The sequence below is a fragment of the Haliotis rubra genome, unplaced genomic scaffold (genome assembly GCF_003918875.1).
Source record: "Haliotis rubra isolate DU_JTF1 unplaced genomic scaffold, ASM391887v1 Scf137, whole genome shotgun sequence".
Lineage (NCBI taxonomy): Eukaryota > Metazoa > Mollusca > Gastropoda > Lepetellida > Haliotidae > Haliotis > Haliotis rubra.
This window is the reverse complement of record NW_025765303.1, coordinates 1,026,128-1,046,119: the sequence shown is the minus strand read 5'-3', so window position 1 is coordinate 1,046,119 and position 19,992 is coordinate 1,026,128. Positions and strand designations below refer to the sequence as shown.

At 40.9% G+C, this 19,992-nt stretch overlaps 1 protein-coding gene across 3 annotated transcripts; it reads right to left on the bottom strand.

The window, feature by feature from the left end:
- Positions 1-2,242: 2,242 nt before the first annotated feature.
- Positions 2,243-18,248, bottom strand: LOC124268209 (sialin-like). Of its 3 annotated transcripts, none has more exons than XM_046703238.1 (12): positions 18,148-18,248; positions 16,475-16,590; positions 14,811-14,959; positions 13,680-13,913; positions 13,131-13,218; positions 12,343-12,438; positions 10,977-11,101; positions 9,715-9,864; positions 9,115-9,247; positions 6,804-6,954; positions 4,050-4,140; positions 2,243-3,082 (listed from the first exon to the last, which is right to left on the bottom strand). In XM_046703238.1, exons 2-12 carry the CDS (start codon positions 16,524-16,526, stop codon positions 2,852-2,854), a joined length of 1,500 nt encoding a protein of 499 aa, XP_046559194.1. In that variant the 5' UTR covers positions 16,527-16,590; positions 18,148-18,248; the 3' UTR covers positions 2,243-2,851. The 3 variants fall into 3 exon arrangements, with proteins under 3 accessions (XP_046559194.1, XP_046559193.1, XP_046559195.1); XM_046703237.1 differs by lacking the exon at positions 18,148-18,248 and adding an exon at positions 17,788-18,140; XM_046703239.1 differs by lacking the exons at positions 14,811-14,959; positions 18,148-18,248 and having other exon boundaries at positions 16,475-16,706.
- Positions 18,249-19,992: the final 1,744 nt, after the last annotated feature.

The window sequence follows — 19,992 nt, the reverse complement described above, 5'->3', positions numbered from 1 at the left end:
ATTGAAGTTATGTTCAGTTTGGGGGGATGTGGGTGTTGCTTGTTTGTCTCCCATAGTCCGACATTTTGCTAATACAAGAGTGAGTGAGTGTGTGAGTTTAGTTTTACGCCGCTTTTAGCACATATTCCAGCAATATCACGGCGGGGGACACCAGAAATGGACTTCACACATTGTACTCATCTGAGGTATCAAACCCGGGTCTTCGGCGTGACAAACGAATGCTTTAACCACCTGGCTACCCCAGTGCCCCGTTCCTCGATGGCGGTTATTCTCGACTACAAATGACCTATTTCTGGTGTACCCCCGCCGTGATATTGCTGGAATATTGCTAAAAGCGGCGTAAAACTAAACTCACTAACTTATTCACTTCAAATCATTGACCAAGCGTTATGACATGGCTGAAATGTTGCCAAGTGCGGCGTAAAGCAATAACAAAAGGATGTCGATGCAGCTCAGACTGAGCGCTTCACGCACACGCACTTAGGGGTGCTCGACGCGTCCTTTCGCGAGCCTTTGTTTAAAAAGCTTAAAGGACCACGGATGAGTGATTGATGACACCAGTATGAACACAGGTAGCAAACAAATGTGTAATCTTTGATACAATATAAGTAATTGTATGATGCAGCCAGGGTCGAACAATGAACACTAAATTTAGCAACGATTTCGTGCATATAGTTCACCTTGCGTTGGTGGCGGTTCTGCCGTGATGAGGGTAGGAGTGACAGGGCCTGATCCCCTTAAATATCACATCGGGTACTGATATTCCAGTAATGTGACACTTGTGTTCCCCGCTGCTTTGCTTTCTGTGCGAAATGTAATCTGTTTCGGCGGGTGGTTGAGGCTGTTTGTTCCATTGCGTTGATATAATATATTGCTCATGGAAAAGATTTCGTCAACCTCAACCTGATTTTATTTAGTTTAAGACTTAATGTTAGTATTGCTTCTCCAGAGATCGTAATTCCGGAAACTGCTCGCCAGCTACTTCGTGCATCTCAGTGACATCAACACAGTGTTTATGATAAGGATATTTTCAGGTGATTTTCAACTCGAATACTATGCAGTCATCACTTCTACTTATCGTAGATGTTTTACCAACGTAAGGATGATTTACACTTACATGTACTTAGAATGGTGGATAGTCGTTAAAGGGCCCATGTTTTAAGCTGACCTTGACCCCCATGACGTGTACCTTTCAATGCGGCTACGTGCATGGGCAGATTGAAATGAGTGAATGGATGGGTATGGTTACAACAATATTCCATCTTTATTTCACCGTTGTAGAGAAACACATTGATGTCATGTCGAACACGGGTCAACGAGCCAAATCTTTATCACCTGGGCCCCGTTCCTCAAAGCGATCGTACCGCTACGACAGTTGTAATTCTATGTTAAAGAATGGGAGTTACGATCATCTTAGCGCTACGATCGCTTTGAGGGACGGGGCCCTGAACTACCCTTTCGGCCCAAGATCGTAGCGATCGTAGAGCTACGACTGTTGTAAGAATGGGAGTTACGATCACCTTAGAGCTACGAAACGGGGCCCTGCGTATCTAAACCTATCGGTCGTAACTATCGTTATCTATCAATCGAAAGTATGCAACGTAAATCTTTCCATTTAAATCCTATTCTAAACAGCATCGTAAGCTATGGTTCATTAATTCAAATCTTTCGATCTAACTTGCGTAAACTTGTAAACAGATATTAATAATCATGTCATTATAATAGTATGAAATAAAACAAAATAACCCCCACCCACCCACCCTCCTTCCTTTTGAAAATGACTAAAGCCCACATTACAGTTAATGTTTTGCAATGGCGGAGCCATTCGAAACACACACACACACACACACGCACGCACACACACACATGCACACACACACATCCGCCTATGTCTTCGTTAGTTCTTCAGGTACGGCGCCCAAATAGTCAAAAACAGTTTTGAAGTGAACAAAACCACTTGTAATCCACTACGTGAAAGTGCAACACTGCCCTGTTTTGGCTCGTGTGATTATGGCTGATCACGACCCGTCATAATGGCTGATCACGTACAGTGAATGTCACGGAGTCCTTTGAAAGAATTCACCCGGAAGAATCCCCTTGCCACTTGACAATGTCAGATGACTCTTATGCCAAACTAGGTGTACACTTTGTAAACTTAACACCTAAAACAATTATTGGACGCGAATGTTCTTTTACCAAACACTTTTACCAAACACTTACATTCAGAAATAGACAGACAGGATGAGAGACAAAATATATTTCTATAAAACCGGTTGACTATTTGTACAAAATATATGTTTTATTTCACTGTTGCCTCTTTCATGCCTTTGCAAAATGTATGACTGTTTGGTAATTGACAGCCTTTTCAAACACAAGCATAATGGTTAACTATCTTTGGGATAAACATTTCCCGACGACTTTCAAATAGAGGAAAACTGTACTTAAAAAAACATAGATTTCTTCCTCAATAACACGACAGTGTGAGCACCTGACGTCATCATCATCATAAATGAATAATACCACAACAGGCAAATTAAATACTATGAGTGTTTTGTCCACCTGGAATATCCGCAAGTAGCATTGTCCATTGCAGAATTCCAGCCACATCGTAACCAACTGTTGATGGGTTACTTTGGATTAGCGACGACACCGGTATGTGTCATAATAATAATAAATAATAATAATTTGTCCATTTATACTGCGCACATCCACATCGACAGCATGCTCATAGCGCTGACAGTTCATTATTACCCCGGATAACCCAAGCTGCCTGTGAGGCGCTAGAAGGTTATAGTCACATGATTTGTCCCACCGGGTACCCACTTTCTGCCAGTTGAACAGAGACCATATGTTACAGTTGATTTGACGTGTCTATCATTGCCTTCTTGTCTAAATTGTCTTTGGAATCTAGAGACCTGTCCGACACCTCGGGGTCATCCTGCCCCTCCCCCACGTCCACCTCCACCTTGTCCACGGCCCAGGGCTGCAGCTCCCCACGGGCCATGGTGCCGAACACCACAATTCCTATGACACAGAACCCTGCACACACGTAGAAGACGTTCCGCCATTCTTCCTGGGTTTTCTGTGGAGAGAGACAAGATGTGCTGAGTCAGTATGGCTGTAAGCTCCTTTATCACTGCTCCTTTCCAGGAGGGAATTACAACAGAGCTTTAGACATTTTACCCAATTGGTAATCGAGCACAACAAGGCCACCTTACCGTCCCTGGAGGTAACTGAGTATTTGCGTTTTTATTACAATGTACGTTGTAACAACCTTGGTACCAAATTTGAACAAAATCCATCATTTCTTTCTTGAGTTATCGCCCTAACAAGCTTATATGATGTATGAAATTCAACGTAAAACAAACACACGTGTATTTACGAGTGATTAAAACTGTTATTACAATTTACGTAAATATTTATTACATTTTACCGCAACTAAAATTATTACAATTTACGTCAATGTTTATTACAATTTGCGTATTACAATTTACGTCAATTTCTATTACAATTTACGTTTTTATTACAATTTACGTCGAATTCATTACACTTTGCTGCAAGTATTACAATTTGCGTTTTTATTACAATTTACGTCGTAACAACCCCAATTATCTACTCTGTCAAAGAGACCCTGAAACAAATATGCGACAAGCAGATTCATTGAGCATGCTATGAATTGAGTGACGTCAAATCATTGGGAACAAACCCTGGATCGGTAATTATAGGTCAGCCTCGATTCCTAGTAACTATTGCCTGTCGTACACGGCGCTGAATCGTGTGGTCAGGTTCATTGCCTTCGTTCAAATATTTATCTTTTTCGCGAGCACGTGATGTCACCATTGATAATCAGTGATCTTTTCGTTTAATTTTCACCGCCATTTCGCCTTCTCTGAATAATGGGATCTGTTTGGGCGGATAATCGAGGCGGGTAAATCTTTAGATTTAAAGTTTGATATTTATAGCGCGTCGTCGTGTACCTGAAACAGCTGAGGCGATGCTGGAATATAAAAACAAAATCTTAACCCATGCATGACGAATCTTCCACTTACGTTTGGGGTGAGGGCACCGGCGACGAGAGGTGCCACCATTCCCGGGACCGTGGCAGCAGCGTTAGTTATACCGAACAGTATACCAGCGTATCTGCAACATGACTTTGGACATTGTTACACGGCGCAACATGACTTGTAACGCTGATACAAGCAGATTCCAACCTCCGATGATACATAAGTGAGTATATGGTTTTATGTCGCTGTCAGCAACATCACCAGAAATGGTTTTTACACATGGCATCCACGTGGGGAATCGATCGCGCGAACGCTTTAACCACAAAGTTACCCCACCACCCATTACAAACACTGAACTAGGTTAGTAAATGACGTTGTGATTACGTGATATTGCTGTGTGCAAAACAACAAAATGACGTCAGATATATCTCGAATGTTTAAGCAAGTATATTAAAGGTCACATGCAACCAAAAAATCAAACATAATTAAAACACAATTATCACTTCTTCATGACATATAATATGCATTGCTGATTATGAAAAAACATATAAACAAAATTATAAGCGTATAATCGCAAATCAAAAGTGCAATATTTTGTACTTGGGTTTACCTCCCTCGAAACGAAGCAGCCGGGATACCGAACCCAGTCAGAGCGGGTGGGTGTGCACTCAAGTGTAACGGCTGGTTCATTAGCAGATGCCGCCTTCACGGCTCATTGTGTGTGTATATATAGAGATGTTGGGTTTTGTAAATACATGCTCATTTTTTGTGTATAACATTTTGCAATCAACAGACATCATAACATGTCATGTGTTCAAGTATCACACCTTCCTGTCTGTGTAATTACATAATGTGACAGAGACCGAACTCGGGCCATAAATCAATGCGTTTTGTTTATGGTGTATAGCCTGATTGGTGTTAAGTTCAAATTGCATGTTGTCAGTGATCGCAGTTGTGTATTGAATATTGTCATTAGCAGACAGGCAGGCAGACACACAGGTGTCAATAAAACAAGACATTGAGTTTTGTCTGTGACAGCGACATATCTATATCACAGTTAGAAATTCTGTAATGACATTGCTTTTAAGTATCGAACTGAGAAAGTGACTCGGTAAGAAGAACGTGTGGTGAAAAAGACAAAAGAAATTATATAAACAGTTTATTTACTGTCATAACATATGAAAAGCTCGCGCCTGTGAGATATCAACAAAACATTATAAAAATAGCTCACACCAAACCCTTCACCGAGTATTCACCAGACAGCCCGCTGCCAAGTTGTGCGAACCTATTTCACTGCGCACATGCTATGAGTGCAGCCCAGCTGTTGAAACCCGTATTCCCCAGAAAAGTCTGGGGAAAATTAGTGAAACGTTTGAACTCCGAGTTCGCGCGTTTTTTTTCATCGCGTTATTTTTCAACTTTATAAGTTGAATTTGCATTTTTGACGCTTTGTTTCGGTAAGTCCATACCGAAAGGTATCAGAATCTGCAAAGTTGTGTTTTACGTTGCATGTGACCTTTAAATATTTACTATTTACCAATCACATTGAGTGAATTCGGGCGTCACGAATATCGATCACTTAAACAATGTGCTTTTCTGCTGATTCCTATGTGCAGCTCATAACTCAATTTAAAACTGAAACACATCTTTTGAAACTTTTTTATCGAACAAGATGCTCATCGCATACACCGTACACTGAACACGAAGATACAAACAAATATGATCGTTGTGTTTGTGAACTATTCAGTAAGTAGGAAGTAGAAGATGAGTACCTTCTTTTCGTTATATGTCCAGTATATGATCACCTGGAATATGTGTCTCCCTATACATCCCATGAGTCCCAGCCATGAAACATTTCTAGTTTTGTGTACCAATGTCTTTCGAAAATATCAACGAGCTAAACCCCGTGACATCTTGTGTATCTATGTAATTAAATACAGAAACTGTGTCCATAAGGATCAATAAATACATTTGTTGCAATATCGATGCAACGCGCACACGCTTCAGAAGTGCACTGTATATCATACACTGTTTATCTGTACACTGTGTAGGGGGCGGTGGAGTAGCCTAGTGGTTAAAGCGTTGGCTGGTCACGCCGAAGGCCCGGGTTCGATTCCCCACATGGGTACCATATGTGAAGCCCACTTTTGGTGTCCTCCGCCCGTAGAGTGGAAGGTCGCGGGTTCGATCCCCGACCGCGTCATACCAAAAGACGTTAAAATATGGTACTTGTTGGTCCCTGTCTGGCGCTCGGCATTAATGGGTACAACAAGGACTGGTCGGCTCGGAGTCAGTATAATGTGTCTGAGTGGGGTATTCATGCTTCACTGTGGCATGGTATCTCAGTGGGCTAGCACTATAAAACCAGCTTAAGTCTGGGCTAGTACAAGCAGCCGCACATACACATACACACGCATGCACGTCGTCATATGAGCGAAATATTCTCAAGTACGACGTAAACCCAATTTCACCTCACCCATCTGGTGTCCTCCGCCGTGATGTTGCTGGAATATTGCTAAAAGCGGCGTTAAGCCATATTCACTCACTCACTGTACACTGTATATCTGCATTCTAGATGTCCACACATTGTACATCTACATGCTGTAAGTCCGAATACTGTATATTAGTTCACTGTATACCCGCACACTGTATATCAACGCATGTATATTACACTTAAAGTCTTACACCACACGGATAAACAATCCTGTAAAAATACCTACACATATCATTGATCGTCTTGGAACGACATATTCAAAACTGAGTTTTCTAATCTTGAATTAAAGGACAAAGAAACACTACCTTGGAGCGAAGTCAACAGTGTTGACAAGGTAGCCAGCAGACGCCATCCCAACAAACCCCATTGCTAGAGTTAACAAAACAATGGGGATGTAGCGGTGCTCTACGCCCACAAATCCTGTCCCGACCAGACACGCACCTGCCCCAACAAACGCTGAAATAGAAAAATATCGTTTATGAGATGAAATGATAGATTTGGCGGGAAAATATGCGCAATGAAACGCTACTAGGCCGGAAACCCTCTACCTGGACGGTTAATGTCGATCATGTATTCATATACACAAGACAAAAAGGAACGCAACACAGCATATTTTTCATAGCATCAATATGTAAACGTATCAGGTACAGTTATGGGAGAGTCCCTCCACGCCATCAAAAACACCCTAAACGGTATTTGCTCTAGTATATTCCGTTGTTCATGTGAAGTTTTTTCTGCGACGCCCAACACGAGCTCTGCCATCAGTCATAAACAAAGGAATTCGACTTTCGTCCCACCAGTGGTCCCTTCCCCGTGACGTAAAAATCTAGTGACCTCGAGCTTGACACCAAACTGGGCGAGCTGCTGTTTATAACAAGCCACTTGAAATGAACGGGTGAAGTCTTGTGATTCTCGTGGTGGGCCTGAACGCTTACGATCCTTAACGCCATTAGTTTGCTGATGTTTTCCAGCCAATCGACTGATAGTCAATGGAAGGCAACCGACTTCTCTTGCAGTAGCCCTTAGTGACATGCCAGCATTCCGCACACCAATAACTTGTGTCATTTGAGGAGGACACATTTAGACTTTTCCAAAAGAAAATAGTAGGTGTTCCGATACTTTTTTCCTTGTTTATATACAGGATGGACATTACCTATTCAGTGCCAATGATAGGATGGTCCAGATGTTAGATAACTGAATATTTCACTGAGACTTCACTAGGGAGACAGTACGGATATGAGAATAAAAATATGTGCAGATTCCAGCAATGTCACGGCGGGGGGACACCGGAAATTGGCTTCACACATTATACCCATGTGGGGAATCGTACCCGAGCGAATGCTTCACCACTAGGCTACTAGGGGTGGGCGATAATACCGGTTAACCGGTATATTGCAATTCCAACTTCACAATACGACATATACACTTTTCGCGAACCGGTTCACCCGATACGATCGGTAATTTTCGAGATTTAGTTAAAACAATAATATTTATATTTCCTTTATATCATTATACATGTATAGTTTTGAGAATGGTTATTGTTCATATAATTGCATTTGCGTGACTTTTAAACCACATAAATATAAAAAATTAGATTGGCACCAGCACTCGTTGTAGGGATAAACAAACCAAAAAGGCGGACGCCGTGGCAGACGCTTTTTCTCGAGTTACAAACTTTAGAGCGAAGTTTTCAGTTTGGAAACATTTTCTATTGATTTCCTGTACAAATACATCTGAGTCCTGACAGTGGCAAGTTGCATTGTCTCAAAAGAAGGAAACAGTAATTTCATTACCTTAACCCATGTGTTACACTTTCACAATATATTGCAATACGCCAACACATATCACAATATATTGCAATACATATTGCAATACGCCAACACATATCGCAATATATCGCAATACGAAAATTTTGGCAATACCCAACCCTAAAGGCTACCCCACCGGCCCAGTAGTAGTAGTAGTAGTAGTAGTAGTAGTAGCAGTAGTAGTAGCAGTAGTAGTAGTAGATGGATTTACGACCAAGAAAGGCATTTTTTTCCCCACTCATTCAAAGAAGGGTGATATAATGGTTTCCCCCTTTGATTACAGCTAAGTTTGCATTTTAAACCGAACAAAATTATTTCCAAATATATGTTGCTGCGGCAAAATGAGTTGTGAACGCAATAATATAAGATAACAGCAATAATAGTATAACAGCAATAACAGTATAACAGCAATAACAGTATAACAGCCAATAAGACATTATTGATGAAACCAAGGCAGAGAAACTATGAATCATTATTGTTCAAATAAATCACAAAGTATATTTGCAAAAATGAAATATTATAGAATTTTATCATCTAATTGGTATCCAATTCTGATAACTATGCAAGCTACGTCAATCCACGAACTACTTTTACAAAACTCCATGCACGCCAAAGGCTCGCATAATACAATATTTATTCCTAATATATGATATTAATGATACGGAAACACACTCGGTTAATAATCTCTATATTCCCTGCAACTTTTGTGACGAGATTTGTTCGGAAATTAAACCAAATCCTGCAAAACAAGCCAATATTTATGACGTCATTGCCCTATGTTATAACGTGTATATCTACTGGTACATACAGATGGTCTGGAAGATCCTTCGGGTGGCTGTGGTGCTCAGGTATTTCCTTGACCGGAAGAAGTCGGCAATCTGACCAGACAACACTCCAGTCACGGCCTGGCTCATATAGGGAATGGACGACAGCAAGCCGTTCTTGAGAAGACAATCAAACAGATGTCATGCAAAATTAGTTCTTACTTTACTGTATCCTGTTCATCAAAACAATTAGGTTATTTCGAAAATGTAGATTTTGTATAAAGTTTTGGACGAAATACAAGCATCTCATATATGAAAACAAACCCATATTATCAACATGAAGAGTGTGTGACAGCAATCTTAGTGTGGAGCGTCGATCAGGATACGCTGACACGTGTTAACCAAGTCTGCGAGCCTAACCACCCGATCCCGTTAGTCGCCTCTTTAGACAAGCATATGGATTGCTGAAGATCAATTCTACCCGGATCTTCACAGGTTCTTAGCCGTTAAGAACAAAATATAATATTTTCTGAAGGCTGACGTATTCCATTGTGCGAAATCACAAAATTTAATTTGTTTCTGTTATTTGTTTCTATTCAAACTCTTTCGAAATACTAATTAGTTCAATGTAATTCCCTACGAACCTCGGCTATATTAAAATCCAGCACTTCTTTGAGGTATGTCGGCAAGTTAGTCAGCAGTGTGTACGATATCCAGTTTGCACACACTTGTGCAACTAGACAAGCCCACGTCGCCGGCGACTTCAACAAGGCGGCCCATGGCGTCGAGTATGACTGGATAACAACGATAATGACTTAGTTGTGACGTAACAGAAAAGTCTGTTTTCATAGTTGGATCCGGGAATAAAATACACGACTCACAGAATTCTGACATCCAGCTTGATTAGAAGCCCGTGTTAATAAAAGAATAGGTTACACATGCAGCGGTCGTCATGGTCCGATGAAGGCAGTCACTATTCTGTCCAGAGTTCCTTGTTGTCAGGGGGTGGTGGGGTAGCCAAGTGGCTAAAGCGTTCGCTCGTCACGCCAAAGATCCGGGTTTGATTCCTCACATGGGTACAATGTGTGAAGCCCATTTTTTGTGGTGTCCCCCGCCGTGATATTGCTGGACTATTGCTGAAAGTGGCGTAAAACTAAACTCGCTCACTCACTCCTTGCGGTCAGCCTCGTACCTCTGATACATCTTACACCGTATAGGGCCATTCATTCTTAGTTGTATGTTTTTATTTTGGAGTAAGTGCCTTTGTTTACAACCATGTAAAATGTCTAGCCACGTGATGTGTCTTCACCCATGATGTAGACTGGTGAGGCTAAAGAGCCTGAGCGGCAAAAGACTGTTAATTTCATTTTGTCTATTAACGTACTATTCATTCATGCAACAATTTGTAAATAGTAGTTTGTGTGTGGGTAATTTTGTGTACAACCAAATAGGTTCAAATGAAGTTTTGGTTGATTGATTGATTGCTGGTTAACGCAGTACTCAGCAATATTCCAGCTATATGACGGCGGTCTGTAAATAATTGAGTCTGGAACAGATGATCCAGTGATCAGCAGCATCAGCATCGATCTACACAATTGGGATTTGATGACATGTGTCAACAAAGTCAGCGAGCCTGACCACCCGATCCCGTTAGTCGCCTATTACTACAAGCATGGGTTGCCGAAGACAAATTTTACCCCGGATCTTCACGGGTCATGGTTCCACGTGACCCCTACCATTAAAATGATGCAAATTTAGTAACATTGTGCATCGTTCCCTTCGTATATACGGGCAGTCTGCCACCCGGGGCGTGAAGAATACGTCAAGAAATAGTTACGGGTTATATACATATATATAAGTATGTATATAACGCATTCATATTCATTGAGATATAAATGGATGATACCGTTTGTTTTTCCCCTATACTGGAGATAATGTAGTTCCTCTCTCTCTTCGTGATACGAGGGTGTTCAGCCGGTGTGCTGGCGACCGTTATATACCACAGCCCGCACCATAGCAGAGATATACCACCTGTAAACAGGAGATAAACAGTTCGGTTCCAAACTGGCTGGTGTCAGCTTGTTATGGGAAGAAATGATTTGAAAGACTGAATAATGTTGTTATTTCATCCAGGCGATTGTTGATAAACGGATGGTGTTCCCAGAAAAGTATATATCAGTAGACTTTATAAGGAGAGAATTATTTATGTCCCTACACCTTTGTGAATTTAATTGATGCGTGTGTGGGTTTGGTAGGTGGGCCGATGGATGAGTGAGTGAGTTGTGCCAGCTGACTGATGGATAAAGCATCCAAGTGATGCATTCCTTAGAACCAATAAGGTGATAACGCGAACACTTGATATTGGATCACCAAAAGTCTAACGACAGTCGGAGCTCAACGATAACTTTGTGAAACGGGGCCCTGGTCCACACTCAGCTGCTCAGAGCAGAGTCGGGGCAGTTATTTCAATAAATCAAAGTAAAATCATTATTATCCTGTTTTCGCTTTCCTCAGAAATAATTTTATTTGGTGGTAAGGGCAAAAAAGCTGTCCAAATTACATGAATGGCCACTGAAAATCACCGAAGACTGCAGGTGTTGGCTAAAAGGATGAGCACATCACTGCGACGGTCATCAAAATCATTCCACTGAATTAAATACATTACAATTTAAAGGATTTCTATATTGCATGTGTAAAAGATGCAGGTGACATGCCACAGGAGAACCATCCGGGATTCGAACCCACATATATATATATATATATATATATATGTGTGTGTGTGTGTGTGTGTGTGAGTGAGTGAGTGAGTGAGAGAGTGAGTGTGAAAAAACAGCGATGCGACTTCGTTTTGCTGCCTCAGGGGAAGCAACTCTCCATCGCGATTTATCAAACCTCCGTCGATCGGAAGGTCTGTGTTCATTGTTAATGTGTGGTAGGTTTGGTTGATGTCTAACGCTGCACTCAGCAATATTCCAGCTTGATGGCGGCGGTCTGTAAATAATCGAGTCTGGAACAGACAATCCAGTGATCAACATCATGATCAAAACCATGACCTTAGTTAGGTATCTGAAAGTAGTTTTCTGGGTTGATGTGTTTTGTGTGGTAATTTCAACAGTAGGAATTAGTAAATATTAGAAAGGCACGTCGGTTATAACATAGACTGATATAAGGTATACTCGGCTATGACGAATTACAGAATGTAATGTACAGAATGCTTGGTCAAAACAAATGATTCTAATCATTTAACGCCTTTATGTGTATATTTAAATTACCTGTAACATAGAAGATTGACCCCCATCCGTTATCGAAGCCATATATGCACATGAACCCTGATATAGCGAACGTTGCTATGTTACCAAACTGGTTTCCTGGAATGTAGAATATACATAATTAGGAAGCGTAGTAAATATGTTTGTCATAATTGTAAACTTAGTGGCGGTAGAAACTGTCGTAAGTATGCTTATAATAACTGCAAATTTAGTGGTGATAGAAAGTGTAGTAAATATGTTTGTAATAATTGCAAATTTAGTGGTGATAGAAAGTGTAGAAAATATCTTGGTAATGATTGCAAATTTAGTGGAGATAGAAAGTGTAGTAAAGATGCTTGTAATAATTGCAAATTTAGTGGCGATAGAAAGTGTAGTAAATATGTTTGTAATAATACAAATTCCGTGGAGATAGAAAGTGTAGTAAATATGTTTATAATAATTGCAAATTTAGTGGTGATAGAAAGTGTAGTAAAGATGCTTGTAATAATTGCAAATTTAGTGGCGATAGAAAGTGTAGTAAATATGTTTGTAATAATACAAATTCCGTGGAGATAGAAAGTGAAGTAAATATGTTTGTAATAATACAAATTCCGTGGAGATAGAAAGTGTAATGGTAAGTATCAGCAAATGATTGGCTTGATAGTGAGTGACTAAGGTTTTACGACGCGTTTAGTGATATCACGGTGGGGACAGCAGAAATGGGCTGAACACATTGTACCCTTGTGGGCAATGGACCCGGGTTTTCTGTACAGTCATATTTTTAGAAACTTACACTTTCAAATCTTGTTTACCTGAATAACAGACAGCAGTGAGTTTTGTACTCTCTAATGGCGGCGCCCATCTGCCCCACATGGATTGTAGAGATGGATACAAGACTCCCTGGGTAGAGTACAACACAACGCGATGTTATTTATTAATGAATAGAGTGCATGTAAACCACGTGCGTTAGTGCGGAACAGAAATATACCCAACGTGTTCAAGTAACGATCTTTCAAAGGACACTAACCGTGTCTTGAGATATGTTTGTGACTAAATATTACCATTCACAATGAATGGTTATGAGAAAATGAATATGTTTACATATTGTAATTTTGATTTGTATATAGGCCAATGGATTTTCACCAAATAACCGTTTTGACTTGACTTTTACAACAAAAGTAAGCTGTATGCATATAGGTAGAACTTAGAATTTCGAACACCAATGTGCCAGCATTAAACTAAATCGCTTCTTACAAACGTCGATCTTGTCAACTTTCTGAACCAAATTAACATACGCTGGGCCATCATCTACAAGAGGAAACACGGTAAATGTAAATTTTAAGCTTAAAAATAATTTCTACCTGAGACACTCCAAGGATCACACGCAGCACATACACCAGGTAGATGGAAGTCCGGGCGCCGATTGGTAGAAGCAGTGAGGCGATCGAGCCAATGGACATCCCGATAAACATGACGTACTTTCCGCCATATTTACTGGCCAGTATTCCCGCGGGAATTTGTGTTATTATGTATCCATAGAAATACGAGCTGAGTATTCCTGACTGCTCTCCCTTGGTCCAGTAGAACTCGGCATGCTGGAAATATAACGTGTAGTATGAAGGGAGTGAGGGCGTTTAGTATTACGCAAAATATTCCAGCAATATCTCGGCGGGAGACACCAGAAATGGGCTTCACACATTGTACCCATGTGGGGAATCGAACCCGGGTCTTCGGCGTGTGTAGGTATTTTTACAGGATTGTTTATCCGTGTGGTGTAAGACTTTAAGTGTAATATACATGCGTTGATATACAGTGTGCGGGTATACAGTGAACTAATATACAGTATTCGGACTTACAGCATGTAGATGTACAATGTGTGGACATCTAGAATGCAGATATACAGTGTACAGTGAGTGAGTGAGTATGGCTTAACGCCGCTTTTAGCAATATTCCAGCAACATCACGGCGGAGGACACCAGATGGGTGAGGTGAAATTGGGTTTACGTCGTACTTGAGAATATTTCGCGCATATGACGACGTGCATGCGTGTGTATGTGTATGTGCCGCTGCTTGTACTAGCCCAGACTTAAGCTGGTTTTATAGTGCTAGCCCACTGAGATACCATGCCACAGTGAAGCATGAATACCCCACTCAGACACATTATACTGACTCCGAGCCGACCAGTCCTTGTTGTACCCATTAATGCCGAGCGCCAGGCAGGGACCAACAAGTACCATAATTTAACGTCTTTTGGTATGACGCGGTCGGGGATCGAACCCGCGACCTTCCGCTCTACGGGCGGAGGACACCAGAAGTGGGCTTCACACATGGTACCCATGTGGGGAATCGAACCCGGGCCTGACGAGCGAACGCTTTAACCGCTCGGCTACCCCACCGCCCCTGGACACTAAATTATTTATGAAACCGATATTTAGTCACATTTGACCATGATAGGTATCAGTGTGCAGATGATGAGGTGGTGGAAACTATACCTCTGACATCGGCGACGTGGAATTGGTTTCGGTGTCGTTGACCATGCACACGATGGCGACGCTCAGGTTGGTACGGGCGGAGTAGAGCATGATGCATCCGAAGCAGCCAACATATGCAAGTAGCCATCGTTGTGAACACAGGCACGGTACTATAATGGAATACAAGCGCGGCTTGAACATTTGAAGAAAAAGGGATTTTTTTCGAAAATGCGTCCGGGCGTGCACGTGTAAGAGGAGATTGCACCGATAATGCATACATGCTAACTGCCGAGCAAAAGAAACTGTATTTCATGTGAATCAATGGCAGTGCTGAGAAGATACAACTTGAAACAGTGATGTTTTTTTCAGGGGGCGGTGGGGTAGCCAGGTGGTTAATGCGTTCGCTCGTCACGCCGAAGACCCGGGTTCGATTACCCACATGGGTACAAATTGGAAGCCCATTTCTGGTGTCCCCCGCCGTGATATTACTAGATTATTGCTAAAAGCGACATAAAACCGTACTCACTCACTCACTCAGCCACTATTTTTCAGTTCACGGTAAGAAACATCGACCACATGTTCAACTCAATTTTATCCCATGAATGTACCAAGGACAAACTTTTGTCAACAATAGCAGCCTTTGATATACAAAGAGTGCAAGACACAGTCGCAATGAAAAAATGTTATTAAATAGGGAGACAGTGTCACTGCTTAAATCTATCGTGATATCGGGAGATACAGACACTGTTAAATACTGTCATGACATAGGGAGACAGTGTCACTGCTTAAATCTATCGTGATATCGGGAGGGAGACACGGACACTGTTAAATACTGTCATGACTTAGGGAGACAGTGTCACTGCTTAAATCTATCGTGATATCGGGAGACACGGACACTGTTAAATACTGTCATGATATAGGGAGACAGTGTCACTGCTTAAATATATCGTGATATCGGGAGGGAGACACGGACACTGTTAAATACTGTCATGATATAGGGAGACAGTGTCACTGCTTAAATCTATCGTGATATCGGGAGGGAGACACAGACACTGTTAAATACTGTCATGATATATGGAGGCAGTTATAAATGGAGATAAATGGAGATAAGGTAACTGTTAACTATTGTCCTGACATAGTAGGTTTTAAAAACAGTCATGATAAAGTTACTGCCATCTTACACCTATAACATATTGCTTGTCACAGTTATTAATACCAACATCGAGTGCTCGCTGGCAAATTATATAAGTATAGTAAAAACTGTCGTGTTATAGGAAGAGACGTTGGCAACTGTTATGATATAAGGAGAAACTGTCACTCTCAAAAGACCCCTTAAGATTCGGGTAAGAATTGGTCTTCAACAACCCATGCTTGTCGTAAGAGGCGACTAACGGGATCGGGTGATCAGACTCGCTGACTTGGTTGACACATGTCATCGCATCCCAGTTGCATAAATCAATGCGCATGCTGTTGATCACTGGATTGATTGGTCCTGATTCAATTATTTACAGACCGCCGCCATATAGCTGGAATATTGCCGAGCGCGGCGTTAAACAACAAACAAACAAATCACTCTTAAAGCTGCCATGATGAAGGAAGAAACGGTCATAGTTAACAACTGTCATGATTTTGGGTGTGTGACAAAACCAGTTCAAGAAACTCTCAGTCAGGATAAGCATGCTTACCGTCGCCGTCCTTTCCTCCTTTTGGCGTTATCAGAGGGGTAGACTCTGTCATCCTTACTCCCCTCCTAACGTCCGTTCATGTGACGATCCAGTTACACAGTCATGTCATAGGCTGCCTTTAACAAACAAAACACGGTCATCTTACACATGTAACCTAGTACTTGTCACTGTCATGAATACCATCATCGAGTGTACGCATGCGTAAACACTATTTGTGTACTATGCACATACATACATACATACAAACATACATACATATACACATACACAGCGGTACAAAAGACGCATGCCCGGCTTTATTAGATAAATGATATGAGAGGCATGTGATACATACTTGCGATATCTGTGATGAGCAATTTACAGTTTACGTCAATAGGTGGGCTGCGATGCAACTGCATCATGGTGAGTTCTATAAATATAATTACACAATTTTCATATTATTTCACACAATACAGCTTACTAAACCCAGAATGGCTATACCACTGTTATAGGATAGCTATACCTCAGCCGTACCACTGCTGTGTTTAAAAAAAAGAGTCCATTAAAACATGTAAATTATTGAGACACACCTATTCGAAAACACTTGGTTTAAAACTAGTTTAGCTCGGGATCCTTGAGCACATGCTCAGGATGCGGTCTCGATACAGTCCGCTATAGTAGACACTACTGGTTGCTAAGGGAAACCATGGAGAGGGTTTTACTGCTTTGGTTTACTGTGTTAACTGTACAGGTTAAAAATTATGACAGAATGCAAAGCTTCTAGCAAGGCGGATGGATTCACGTTATTTATGACAAAGCATATGATACGTACTGTTAGTAGTAGTAGCAGCAGCAGTAGTAGTGCCAGTAGTAGTAGTAGTAGTAATGCCAGTAGAAGTAGAAGTACTAGTAGTAGTAGTAGTAGTAGTAGTAGTGCCAGTAGTAGTAGTGGTAGTGCCAGTAGTAGTAGTAGTAGTAGTAGTAGTCCAGTAGTAGTAGTAGTAGTAGTAGTAGTAGTAGTAGTAATAGTAGTAGTAGTAGTGGTAGTAGTAGTACCAGTAGTAGTAATAATAGTAGTAGTAGTAGTACCAGTAGTAGTAGTAGTGGTAGTAGTAGTGCCAGTAGTAGTACCAGTAGTAGTAGTACCAGTAGTAGTAGTAGTAGCAGTAGTAGTAGTAGCGCAAATGACAATAGTGTGGCAGGTCTACATTTACAGATTACGCTTGTAAATTAGAAAATGACATTTAGGAATATGTGCTGAAGAAGGCGTTGCACCTAAATAACCTACAGCATTCCACAACTGATATCTCACAGCTGTCCGAAACCCTGCTTACCGTGTCAGCTGCCTGATGACCTGAGTTTAGGGGGTCAAGGTTCAGTATAATCCGTCGATCAGGTGGCTCATGTGACGTCATCGCCCGTCGTGTGTCGGATACAGTGTCATTGCGCCATTTTCATATTATTTCGGGTGGTGACACAATACAGCTTAGTGAACCCAGAGTAATCACACCACTGCTCTAGGATAGCTATATACCTCCACCGTATCACTGTTGTGCCACATCTCCTTCACAGGCGAACAACAGCCATACAACAGATATCCCTGCTACAACACCACAACTATCGCAGTTATGTGTATGACGGGATGAACGCTCATGTTTTCAATGTTTAGCCTATCGCTCGCGTTTGAGTCATACCTGAATCGGCATATTGGACGACACTGCACGGTGATAAGGGTAGTAGCTGACCTGGTTGGGAATAAGACTCCGCGTGACTGTACATTGTAATCACACGAACATCTGTAACAGTCATCTGACTGGGGCTTTTCAGTCAGTGAGGGGCGAGACTTTGAATATGCATGGGTGGTATTGGGTGTATTGTGTAGGCACACTGGTTGATGCTATTCTTGGTTGTTTTCTTGACTTAAAAGCATTTAAGTCTGATGTTAATATCCCTACAAAGTTATTATTAATGTCATTAGATATGTTTTGAAAAATATGTTTCCATCTTATCTGAAAACCCTTCACAAAAGCACAACTGCACACATAGATTCACTCATCCTAGCTTTGTATTTTAAGCACAAAATGTGCTTCACATGAGTTATTAGTCTGCCATACAGACCCTGAAACAAGTATACCCAATACAGCCCATGCAAGTCTAGAATGTGTGGCAAGTCTAGATTACCACAGTTTCTGAAAATGAAGAAAGTCTCTGGGCTCCTTTTTATTGTATTTTATTTGAATTTAAAAACTTTTCTTTCTGAAAAATATGTTCATTTCAGTGGCAAACTGTAATGAGTTATATCAACACTAGAAATCTAGAACCGTTAAAAGTTATTCATCTTTGTTCACTCAAATGTTTCGTTACATTTTCATGTGCAGAGTATATATTGGTTTAACGTAAAAGACACGCCGGTGTTTAGTTTTGTGCGGTTATCGTCTTATGTGTCTGTATTTTCCCATTAGATGTATTAACTCTCTTATATCAATGAACTCATTGTACTTTGTTCTTTATCGAAATACATGAACAGTAGCTTCAACTGATATCGAAAAAATGGTTTAATTCCTGGCAATGTTAATAATAGCATATAATGTTGAAACTTCTCGCATCAAGTAGCATTTCAAATTATCTAAATTATTTAATACTATACATTATTTCGGGAATATCGTATGGGTAAAAAGATGATTGCATAAATTGAATAATAAATATTTTTCTCAAATGTTTTCTCAAGGAAGCAGCATTTCAAGGGTCATGGCACAGCAAAATTCCATATTCTGAGATACATATATTTGTATTGTGTAACGTTATATAAACCTGTCTATTATTAATACTTGCTCTCCTCTCCTGAGTATCTGATCGCGGACTTGTGATTATTTAACTTTACATTAACATGCAGCCAGTCCGGTTCATCCGACGGAATGATAAATCATCCTAACTAATCATTCAAGCATACAAGTTACTCTTGCAGTTATCATTAATCGCACGTAACTTGTCATAATATAAATACGTATACCATTGTTTACAGTCTTTTTATATATTTGGATAGACGCCAGTTGTCATTCTGACCAAAATGTCGGAATCCGGTCATTCCGAAAATATTGTTAACAGTAAGATATTTTCAAAATGTAATTAACTATTCTGTCCTGTATGTTATAAACATGCAAAGACTGGATTAAGATGAAAAACCTGTGCCAGTATTTTGATTGGATCGCGTAAGGATGCCTGTGGTCTGTGGCAGATGGTCTGTGTTGGCCGCCAGAAATGCTGGGTATAATTGTGAAAGTATACCTGTTGTTGATACTAACTGGTTTGTTTGGAGTTACAGGACATTGGAGAATATTGGGAGTTTGTAGTTATTGATAGTGCAAATAAAGGACTGAAACGCTCGTAAAATATCGAGCGCAGAGAAGACCAGGTTGCAGCAGGAAGTGTGATTTAGAGTTATCTCGCTTTGTTGTTCACAAGTACAGGACAGCTTGATCGTTTGTGAGGTTTCGTTACGTGAAGGTTCGCTGTACCTGCATAAAAGCAACGAGCGTCGA